This window comes from Melanaphis sacchari, unplaced genomic scaffold (genome assembly GCF_002803265.2).
Source record: "Melanaphis sacchari strain LSU unplaced genomic scaffold, SCAv2.0 Contig91_pilon_pilon, whole genome shotgun sequence".
NCBI classification, from domain to species: Eukaryota; Metazoa; Arthropoda; class Insecta; order Hemiptera; family Aphididae; genus Melanaphis; species Melanaphis sacchari.
Window position 1 is genome coordinate 1169979 of NW_020271649.1, and position 12633 is coordinate 1182611.

A 12633-nucleotide genomic window follows, 5' to 3' on the forward strand; every position below is an offset into this window, starting at 1 on the left:
ATTTTCAAATTATATTTTTGACTCCTATATTCGTGACGATGCTATTTTCCCTCCGCATATAATATGGGTGTTACAGTCTAAATCTATAACTCGAACTATAAATGGCGTCGAAGCTTTTCATTCATATTTCAAAAATAATTATTTTATGTCACATCCAAATATTTATAATTTTTTTAATGTTTTACTGGGAGTTCAATCGGAAGTTAACATTAAAATTTAAAGTGTCAGAACGGTAAAAACCAGAAAACAAACTTTAATTTGAAAAAATTATATTCTCGATTAAATTAAAAAATACGAAGAAGGAGATAAAACGAGATTTTAATTTGTAAAATCTGTATCATATTATTTAAAAAAATAGTTGTAATTTTATGCATTAGAAAAAAAATAGTTTATAAACGTTATATACTCGTACATTCATGTATTAAACATTTATAGTTCAATCTCCGAATACACTTTAAAAACATAGATTTAATTTGTGGCCCAATCTTCAGGTAGTAAAAGGTAAACAAATATTATTTTTTTTTCAGGTATGCCCGTTTTCCAACCGCCCATATTTTATATTATTCATATATTTATGTATACATGTAACATCATCAATGCCCAACTGCCTAAAAGTCACAAATTAATATACTCAGAATAGATTAATGCAATAATAAATATTTCATCATTATAATCAATAGTCATTATTTGTTATATTACATAGGTATACAATAATCTGATTATAATTGTTAATATTTTTAGTGATTTTATATAAATTGACTCATTATTAATACCAAAAAATAAAATTCATTATTATTATTATTATTAAAAAGTATATTGAATACATTCACAAATATTATTTAATATTTATTAAATGCAACTTTTTTTATAACATATAACTCTGTATATGCGATGTCATGATATCATAAAAATTATTTATTGTGGCTCCTCCCTTAATTATATTTATTTCTGAATGTATGACTATAGATATTATATTTCATTTATATTTATATTTTACATAATTAAAATTCTATGTAATAACTAAACATTATTGATTTTAGTTTTAGTTTTCAGGGAATAAACATAACACTGTTGTTAAAAATATTAATATATTATACAATATTTTTCGGATATATCATGATTTGTTTGATTACATTTTTTACCCCAAACAATTTTATCTTGGTTTATTGTAGTGGTTTATCATTTACAAAATTATAAAACAATTGATTCTATGAAAATGAGCCACAAAATTATAATAATAAAACTAAAACTACAAGTACGAGAAAATATATTATCATCAATTTCTTCTTTTTATTTTTCAACATCAAATAACACTTAATTTTATTGCATTTTTAGGTTGCACTCAAAACAAAAAAAAAAAAAATGAAATTTTCGAATTTTACTACTGTAAATCACTCGTAGAGTATAGTGTATAGTGTATACAATGTCTGAACACTTTTCAAAATAAAATTTTGTAAATACATGTTATTCATTATAAAATATATAATTTTCATACCTACACAATTAAATGAAATTACTACCAAGTTCACTTTTAACAATTTGTAAATTACTAAAAAATATTATGATCATCGTTCACTATAAAGAAACGAAAAAAGAGTATTAAAATAATACTCTTTCGAGTGTAAAATTCGTTTGTATTTTATACAGATATACTTATATTTTATAACTGATAAGTGATAAGACGATAAGTATATCAATTAATATCAATGTAATATGTTATGTTATGTTTTAAAAGTAATCATAATATTACATTAATATACATAGTTTTAAAGAGTTTACATTAGTTTATATTAATTTATAGTAATTTTTATAATATTGATCTAACTTAACATGGAAAATAATTTTCTTAAATAATTGTACAAAACTACATAAGTAACTTCAACATAAATATTTAAAAAAAAATTTTTTAATTATTTTTAACTTAGGAGGGGAGGAAAATGATAAGTTCGCCCTCTCAATATTTTTTTTGAGGGGCAACTGCCCAACTCGTCCCCCCCCCTAAATTCCGCCTATGTATGGGTAAGTGGTGGTAGGTGGGTTCCATAATTAGTAGTATGATACTTTATAGGTACCTAGTTAATACTGATAAAATTAGTTGTATTATAATATTATAATATATATTAATATTTAATTATATCAACTTATGTTAGCCACATCCCCTCCATTTTTTAACCTATAATTGTGGACAGGGCCGTCCTCGCTCATGATTTTTCAATATTTAGTCAGCAAATCTGACATCTGGTTTAAGAAGTCGGTAATTCGATATCGTCAGAAATTTAATAGTATTTTTATTATTTTCAAGAAACATTTGTGTATATATTATTTTATATATTTGTATAAAATGACGACGATGACGACAATTTTATTAGAATACACCGAATACCAAAAATAGACGAGTTTATCTACTATCAGCACTACTGTAAGACTCGTTAACTTATTCTTAGTATAATATAATATTAATTTATTATTATTGCAATTTGCACTTTTTCAGTCAATCGTTGTCGTCTATTCTATTTGACTAGGTATTCGTCTAAGGCCTAAGGTAAGTGGTAACTTTCTTTGTAGCTTCTATACATGAACTCTTCTCTGTAATTTTAATATTACGTGATTATTTTATTTTTGTATCAACATTCAATTTATCAAAAGACAATTTGATAGGTTGTAATTTGTATTAAATTAATTAAACCTTTATTCCAAACGTTATCTCATTCTCTTGAAAAGGAAAACATTTCACTTGATGTCATTAAAAGTTCTCTGGTATTATTTTCTTCTGATACTGTAGAAGCAAAATGCAAAGAGATTCTTACCATAGGCTAATAAAATCTGTAAATTAACCTTAACTGCACCAGTAAGTGGCACAATAAATGAAAGACCATTTAGAAAACATTTTCTATTTTAAATTTAAAAAAATCAAGATAGCTATTTTGTAAATCCAATTTTTAAAAAAATGTCGGTGTCATAAACTTTTACAAAGGTAGAGTCAATACTTTTTAAAGTTTGCTTAAATTTTAATTTATTTCTTGTTTATCATTGTTACAGTGATCATCCAGAAAATCTCTTCAAAATAATATAAAATTGTACAAATTTCAAAAAACCGTAGAAAATAAACGGCTGAATATTTTTTATTTTATTTATTTATTTATTTTTTTTTTTTTTTTGTGAACATGTTTTAAAAATTATATCAACAAAATTGCTATTTTATTTTATTTTTTAATATCAAATAGAAAAATTTTTAATTTCTTAATTTTACATACAAAATTTTTAAAAAAAAAATCGAAAAATTAATTTAAATGTAGCGCAAATGACAACTGATAAATAAAATAGAAAAAATGTTTTGAGTCAGTAAATAAATAGGTCTTCCACCCCCTCTCCCCCTTAATCGTTGTTCGGGACGGCCATGGTGGTGGATGGATTCTTTGTTTATTTTTCTTTGCCTATGAAAAATGTTTAATTCATCACATCCTTAGTTGAAATTATTTACAATAAAAATTGATATAGTAAAGAATGAGACCCTCTTTTAAAAATTATTAAAACCCGAATTAAATAACTCAAAAACTACTAGTTCGTATCTTAATTTTGATACGTCAGAATGTTCATTAGTGATGGGCATATAGGTACTTAAAATATTAAGAATCATTAAAGAAATGTTTACAATCATAGACAATTATAATAAACGCAGAAAATTTCACAAAATATTAGCAAAACATTTTGCAACTCTGTAAACCATTTAGAGTTTAAATATTTAAATGTACAACTAAACTATACAAAGTGATTTATTAAATATGCTAACCACCATTTTATCATTTAATAATTCATTTACTAAAATGATGATGTTTTAGGATTATATAATACTAAATACTTCGATTTTGTATGCTATTGTTAAAGTCTACTATAGCAATACAAACTTATTTTTTTCAAAAGAAAAAACCCTTTTGTGCTGTAAATTATTAATAAAATTATTAATTTTTTAATTTATGCGTCTAAATTTAAATTTAAACAACTAGTTTTTAAGCTATTTAAATTTTCATGGTACACAAATACTAAGGCTAATAAATCTACGATAAAATCATGGTCCATGATCTGGTTAACAAATTACAATAACCATAAAGGGCTATACCATAATCGTCGAGATAAAAATAGTATCTCTCCTAAGTCCTAATAAAAATAAAATCTGTTCTGATTTAAACAAAAATAAGTTTATTTGTATCACTACATGCGTACAATAATTGTACAAATTATATAAGACATTCCTTTAATGGTATAATTTAATAAGATGACCTATTTGAAAACATAGTCTTTAATTATCTATATTTTATTATTCTAAAAAATTAGTATTTGAATAAATGTATTATTAAAAATAAAAGGGGAATAAGCGCATGCTTTATAAATCAAATTGTAGTGGTAGTCTGTATATTATTATAGGTAGGTCGTAAGTAGTTGTTATATTACCGTTTCAGGGAATTTTAACTTTCATTTAACTCATTTCTAATTAGACATTTAAGGATTTTAAAATTAACTTAACGGTTGTCTTACCAGGTTTTGAAATTAAAGCTGTTGCCGAAATCTTGAAATAATTTCTAAAATTGACCAATAATTTGAAGTTCCTCCAGGGCTGCAGCCTACAGTAATATTATACAAGTCAAGTACTGATAACACTTCATGTAAATGTCAATAACTATGATCAATTTTTAATCTAGAAAATAAAACTACCATGATATGTTTAAGCATTTACGATTCTTAATACAAATTATTACTCCTAAAAGTACTATTCAAAAATTCGAAATATAAAACAAAAAGTGAAACAAAAACACTTGGCTCTAAGAACAAAAAATATGTTTGTATACGTGTCACGTCATCTAGTGGCCTAAATACATTACCCGGTATCAAGTTTCATTAGATATCTGTGTTTACTGTTTACTGTATCTGGTCGTTTACTCGTACAGTCGTTTTAGTCGTACATCGTCATCTATTGCAGAAGCTCGTGTTGTGGGAAATGTTCATTGAATTTTTCCTTATTAATATTGATAGTTTTCTAACGATCTATTAATTTTTAGTAAATAACTTAATAATTTTCGCCGTATCACCATCAAGGCTGTTCTAAATATTATTCATAATTAGTATTGACTGTTTTTATAACAATCATCTTGTGACTAAATTTACGTAACAAAACCTACTAATGAAAATATTCATCACGTATTTGTCACCGACGACAACAACGAATCAAGATTAGATTGGTGAGCATGAACCGCACACAGTACACTTACAGTAGTGTGCAAATATTGTACGTAACATAATTATTGCAAAGTATGGACGATGTAGATGAACCAGACGAACGAGAAGAACTGTTTTATAATAATGTCAGGGAAAAAATAGTGAGTACTGCCCCTTGTTTATTTTATTTTTTTAAGAAAATTCATAAAAACTCTAGTTTAATTTTAATATTTTGATTTCAGATTTTTCTCTTGCTGTTTGTTTTGTTGCTAGCACTCAGTTATGCCATTATTAATCAATACAGAAAACGGGACAACATTGTTGTGTCTGTTCAAGATGAAGATGATATTACGGTTTATAAATATAGGTGAGCATTCTGAATGATGTTACTTACTAAAATGCTTTTGAAAAAGTAGTGTTTGTAATATACCAACTTTTTTATTTAATTTTTAGTTTATTACTTTGCACTATCGCACTGGCAGTTGCTGTTGGTGCAGCCTTATTACTACCTATTTCGATAGCTAGTAATGAAGTGCTATCCTTGTATCCTTCTAGTTACTATGTCCAATGGTTAAATCATTCACTTATACATGGTAAATAATTTGATAATTACTTAATATTTATTATTTATAATTATTATAATTTTGTATTTTTCTTTTAAATTAGGTTTATGGAGTTTGGTATTTTTATTTTCAAATCTATCTTTATTTGTGTTCTTGCCATTTGCATTTTTATTCATTGAATCTGAAGGATTTCCTGGTCATCGAAAAGTAATTACGGCTATTAATTTTTAAGACAATGTTAAATGTATTAATGAAATATTTTTCCTCAGTGCTTAAAAGCCAGAGTTTATGAAACATGTACGGTGCTTTTGTTACTTTCGATATTTGTTCTAGTGTTGACATATTTACTATACACAATTTTTTATACTGAGCAATCTCTTTTTTACATGCTATTTAGTAAGTTCATATGACTTAACAATAAGTGTTACACATTTATTATTTTTATAAAAATAATAAGTGATAATAAAAAAATAAAATAGCAACTTATTATTATTTTTTATTATTTTATGACTTTTATCTTACAGATTTATGGAACAACTATTTACCATTCTTATACTCTTGCATTTCATTCATCGGTGTACTTATGCTATTAAGTAAATATAGTTTTTAATCTTAGATCTATTTTATTTTATTAATATTTTTCCATATTATTACTTTGATTTAGTATGTACTCCAGTTGGATTTGCTACCTTGTTTACCATTTTAAGTCGGTTCATGATTAAACCACAACTACAAAAAACCACAGATGAAGAAATTAGTATATTAAGACTTGAAGTAGATTGTCTTGCTAGAAGGTCTTTACTTGTTTTTGAATAGATAATTCTTTAATTTTTACATAACTTTTAGGTTAATATATTTAAGTTTTGTTAAAGAAATTCCATAAAAACATCAACAAAAAAATTAAATATTGTTTAGATTGGACCAAGTTACTATAAATGGTTTAACATACATGTCACCAGAGCCCATGTTAGAAGGAAAGAAACAAAATATAACTCCTACTGAGAAGGAATTATGGACATTGCAAAATGGAAAGCTAAAACGTGGACTAACTGATAGATTGTCAATTTATCAAGAAAGACTTGATGTACTTGGTAATTTTTTTTTACAAATTGAATCATATGTATATATAGTACATATTTAATTATATATTTTAGAAAAACAAAGAAAAATATCGGTATTCCGTAAGTTATTTTTATATCCAACATTCATGCTATTGCTGTTAGCACTTACTGTTGTCACAGTTTTATTAGTCGTTCAAAATTTACTTTTGATACTCGTTGGATTAAAAGCATTGCCTCTTAATACTAGAGTAAGTAAATTATCTTAGTATTTATAATTCATCTAAATATATACAATTAAATAATATTAAGTTTTATATTAAATTTCAATTTTATTAGTATAAAAATGTTTGTCTTTTCTTTAGCAATTTACTTTAGGTGTGAGTTCACTATCCAAATTAGGACCATTTGGGGCCAGTTTGGAAATAGTCATTATTTTATATATGTTAGTGGCCTCGAGTGTTGGTTTATATTCATTGCCTGTAGTGTCTACATACCGTCCTCATATTAAACAAACCCCATTGACACATATAGTAGGCAATTGTTCTTTGTTGCTTATATTAAGCTCTGCATTACCATTATTATCTAGAATTCTAGGTAAGTATTTTCTGTTTTTAAAATACATATAAATACAATAAATTTTTTAATGATTTATTTAGGAATTACAGACTTTGATTTATTAGCTGATTATGGAAGAATTGAATGGCTTGGAAATTTCACAATTGTTGCTTTGTATAATTTTGTATTTGCTTCTGCTGCTACACTTTGTTTATTTAACAAATTTACTTCTGCTGTACGAAAAGAATTATTGTCAAGGTAACATATTAAAAGTTTTGATATAATACACTTAAGTATTGGGCATTGATCCTACTTTATTTATCTTAATACTAAATGATGGTCTTATTTATGAAATCATAAACAATATTCAAAGCACAACTTGGTTAATTATACTATTTATATGTATAAGTTCTTACAAAATTGATGTAGAACATAATATATTTAATATGGTTGTAAATTATGAATATTGGGTGCATAAATAATCTTTTACATAATTCAATTGTAATTTTTATCGTAATATCCAAAATAAATATTTTTGAAAAAAAAAATGATTTCTTTAAATGTTAAATAAATTAAATCACAACATTAAATTATATTAGGTTTTTTAACAAAAATAATAATTATACATTTATACATACAAATAAAATATACTATAACTTTAGGGCAATTGAATGATTTTGTAATAGGGTAGAAAGAGCTGATTTTTTAACACATACTATTTTATCATTAAAAACATAATTTATGGTTTAGTCTAATATCAATTTTTAAATTATTTTAAATACAGCCTGTATTTAAAAACTTATTAATAACAGTATATTAAGTTATTAGATCTATTTTTTTCTTTAGTTTGTCCAGTATTTTGTTTTTGATTATATTTATAACTTTGCTATTGACAACCATAGTGGTCAAGCCATTGAAACTACTCTAAAATAATATATTTATACAATTTACATTTATTATATATATTTACATATAAGCATTAAATTAATATTTCAAACATGATTATAATTTAACTATAAAAGAAATGAACAAAACCTTTAAAGTCAAAGTTTCAATTTTAGTTATGTTTTATGTTTGAACTGTTAATTTAAAACCTTTCCAATTTCATAATTTTTTTTTTCCAGATTAGAACACATAATAATTAACAAGTACAATATATTTATCTTTATCATAGTATTTCTTAAATATGTTTTGAACCATTCTAAACATGAAAACATTCTTCCTGGTATTTTTGTTAATATTAGAAGTGTACAAAGTATTTGTAATAAAATATACACATTAGGAAATAAATCGTGATTACATAGCTAAAAAGTATTAAAAGTATAAAGTGAAGTTTTTGAAGATTTTTCAATATGCAAAAGTTTTGTTTTCCATAAAGTTAATTCCGCTTTTACAATTTGAATATGGTGGTTTAGAAGGGTGTTGTTTTTGAACATTCTTAATTATCAAGTGCAGCAATTCCCATATATTCTTGATAAATAACCAAATATTGATAATAATGATGGCTAGTTCCTAGATATAAGTCTAGATAATAATCTAATATACACAGTTATACAATTATAAGAATATAGTTATTTATACATACTTTGTAAACATTTTCTATGATTATTTGTTAATAAAAAAAAAAAAAATTGAATATATTGTACAATATACATAAATATAAATTTAAAAAAAAAGTCCATGAGAAGATCTATCCCCCTCACATTCCTCCACATTTGACTATCACTGTATAGCTTCTTAAAAATTAAAATATTGTTTCATTTATTATAAAAATATCATCATAAATATTTAAAATTTAATTATTTTTTTTTGTTTAGACTCAAAAGTTTTTGGAAATGGATAATGGGCCGTGACTACAGTATTACACACATTAATTCTAGTTTTTCAGTAGAAAATTCGCCGACTATTGCTAAAAAAAACAGTTAAGTCATTTTATTTCAATTTAAATTATTTGTCATTTACATTTGCTGTTTTATATTTTTAATTGTTTTGATATTTAAAAAAAAAAAAAATAATCTTTTAATGTAAAATAAATTTACTAAATTTTACTTCTGTGAATACTAATTAGTAATATTTATCATCAATTATAATTTATCTATATTAGATATAAATTACAACTGACTGATGCAAATTAATGAATGTTGATTAACAGACTGATGATATGTTTAAAAATTTTGTTTCATAAACAAAAATAAATACCTTAACAAATGTTGATATTTAATATGTTTTTAAACAACTAAGAATAATTGAAAAAAAGCAACAGACAAAAAAACTATACATTTGTCTTTTAAACATTAAATTTTAAAAACAATAATTTAAAATGATACAATATTTTTTAAATCTTTAAATAAAATTCTTTTAATACACACAAGATCAAGGTGTGATAATGTACATTTGATAATTTTGTAACTTAGCAAGAGAATATTTCTGTTTGAAAATTACTATCTCTTTTTTTTACCTACAATTTGGAATATACATGAAAATATTCTGAAATATATTATTGCACAATCAAACTGACGAGTTTAATAATAGATTTTCAAAGTTTGTTAACCATAAATATCATTTTTTTAACTTAATAAAAAAAAGACTATTCAACCAAAAAAATTGAAGAATATAAATACAATAAATGTGAACTATAATTTTTTACTAGCTTTATCTTGTACTTTAATATTCACATAAATAAGTGCAACTTACAATATTGTTACCAAGAACATAATTTTTATTTTTCATTTATTACATTTTTATTTTATATTGTAATTAATTAAATATATCTCGACTAATTAAATATTTTTCAATTTTAAAGATGATAAACATAACTTGTCTAATTTTTATTAGCTTTATCTGTACTGCTCTTTTGTCATTTGCTATTTTTTTCATTTATTTTTTTCTTAAATTTTAACCAAATAACTTAAAAACAAATTTATATTATAAAATATTTTGCATTTAAAACAAAATTGAATGGTCCATTATTAAAAATTAAGCATTCCACAAATGGATACTAAACAAAAAGTTTTTATGATTTAGATTGTGTGTAATGTGATCTAATTATTTTTTGTATTTTATTACTGAAATTATACTTTTTTCATTTTTTAACATAAAATTTAATTTATGCATTCATAGATAATCTGATAATTGTATACTTTTATTAGTCATAATCAACTAATTAGGTGATTAATAGTCAATTTATATATGTTACTGATAAAGCACAAAACATTATGATGTCTGAACCAAATATAGTGCTTAAATATTTTACATGTATAATTAGTCCAAAAAGTTTAAAATCCTTTCCAAAGAAAATTGTTCTATTTATTTATTAGTTTTCTTAAAATTGTCGATTGAGTACCTATTATATTTATTTATTTATTTCACTAGATCAAAATTAAATGTATCAATAATAATAATCCATTATTGAATGTTATTAATTTTTAAATAATTTTGTGATACTTAGTACTAAAATTATGTATACTGATATATTTAACAATAAATTAAGAAAGTATTTATTGTAATTTTTTTTTCATAATATAAAGGGTGATTTTGTTAAAGTTAAATTAAGGAATATTTGTTCATTCTCCAGCTAACACAAAAAAAAAAAAATAATAAGATCTTTACATTTGTTATTTTTTCATTAAAAAATATTCCACTCCTTTATTTAATAGAACAGCATTAACTAATGCATAAATTGGCAATCTATAATTTTAATTTAAAAAATCTATAAACAAAATAATATATCTTCCTATTAATTAATAAATGTTTAACAAGCCACAGTTTATTAATAGTATTATTTTCAAGAATTGAGTGTTTGATCAGTTCTTAAATTTTTTTTCAAAAATTCAAATTTAGATTGCTATTTGTTTAGTTAAACATAATACTGTCAAAGAAACAAGGTGGAAGCATAATAATAAAATACAATTGTTATTAAAAGTATTTCTTAAAATATGATTTTTAAATATCACCTGGTTTAACTTTCACATTAAATGTATATTTATCTAATGTTCCTATGTTCTTGTAAATTTTTTTCTTATTAGAACTTTATTTAAAACTTTTTGGACATTTGCTGTTAATGTTTTATTATTATGCCATTTGTTTTGTTTTTATATTTTTTTTCTTTTGTTCTTAATTTATTTTATGTTTAATTATTCAACAAATAAAATCATTGTCAATAAAAAATTATTATTTTTTTAAATTTTATACCAATTTGTTTTTTTATTTAATATTATTTTTACTAATATGATATCATATTAAAACAAAATATTTTATATTTTATAGGTCATAATATCATATTTATGTTGTTTATATATTTATATTTTTCTTAAAATTTAACCATTTAAGTTTACTATTCAATACCTTTTGACTTAATAAAAATTGTACTTAATATCATAGGTAACAAAATAATTTTTAAATTATTACTTCAGATCAATGACATGCCTAGGGAGGGATAGGGATTAACCCTAATGTAAGATTTTATTTATTTATTTTTTTTTGCTTTTTCGACTATACTATAATGAGACTCGCAACCTTTAGTTTGGGAACCTCTGGTCTAGGGTCTACTATAGTGTTAATCTGAACCTTTTTAAAATAGAATAATTAACTTCAATATAACAAAAATAATAGTATTGAAGTAACAATAATTACTTGTTTATAGCTGTTATTAGTTCTATGCAACAGTATTTATCCAAAACTTGTGAATTAAAAGTTCAAAATGCTCAAAATATGAATTAAATAATCATTAATTATATTAAAAATTGTTAACAAAAAACAATTATACAAAAATTAACTAACTGTAAAGCAAAAGTAATAAACTTTGTTATTGGATATGGCATTATTTTATTTATTTAATGTTGAATGAGTAAAGTTAAACGTTAAACTTATATAATTGTTCATAAGCAAAAAAAAATATCTAAAATCAAGGTGGTCCTAGCAACCTACCAAAAGTTTTCTTAAGTAAATGATACATAATTTCAAAAAGATTGGGAAACACTGGTCTTGAATGAAACTTAATATATTATTTACTGATTAATTTAATTTTAAAATAAGACAGATAATGGTTATTTACATTCTTTTATATTTTAATTATAACTGATTTGTATTATAATAATTGTACAAATGGAAATTTTACTAATCTTACAATATCTAGATTTTTGAACCATTATTGTTAAAGAATATATGGTTAATCTTTACTAAGATAAAATAGAAAAAATTAGAATAAATTGGAAAAAAATGAACACCGCTTAGCTATAAATTAG

The 12633-nt window shown here is 23.1% G+C and overlaps 1 protein-coding gene across 1 annotated transcript; it reads left to right on the forward strand.

Annotated features, from left to right (window-relative positions):
- The first annotated feature begins 4948 nt into the window (after positions 1-4948).
- On the forward strand, positions 4949-9358 carry LOC112602856 (protein Lilipod). The gene is made up of 12 exons (XM_025351191.1): positions 4949-5372; positions 5454-5578; positions 5665-5804; positions 5878-5981; positions 6044-6170; positions 6299-6367; positions 6439-6568; positions 6690-6865; positions 6929-7083; positions 7198-7429; positions 7492-7648; positions 9208-9358. The coding sequence occupies exons 1-12, from the start codon at positions 5307-5309 to the stop codon at positions 9314-9316; spliced, it is 1590 nt and encodes a 529-aa protein (XP_025206976.1). The 5' UTR covers positions 4949-5306; the 3' UTR covers positions 9317-9358.
- Positions 9359-12633: the final 3275 nt, after the last annotated feature.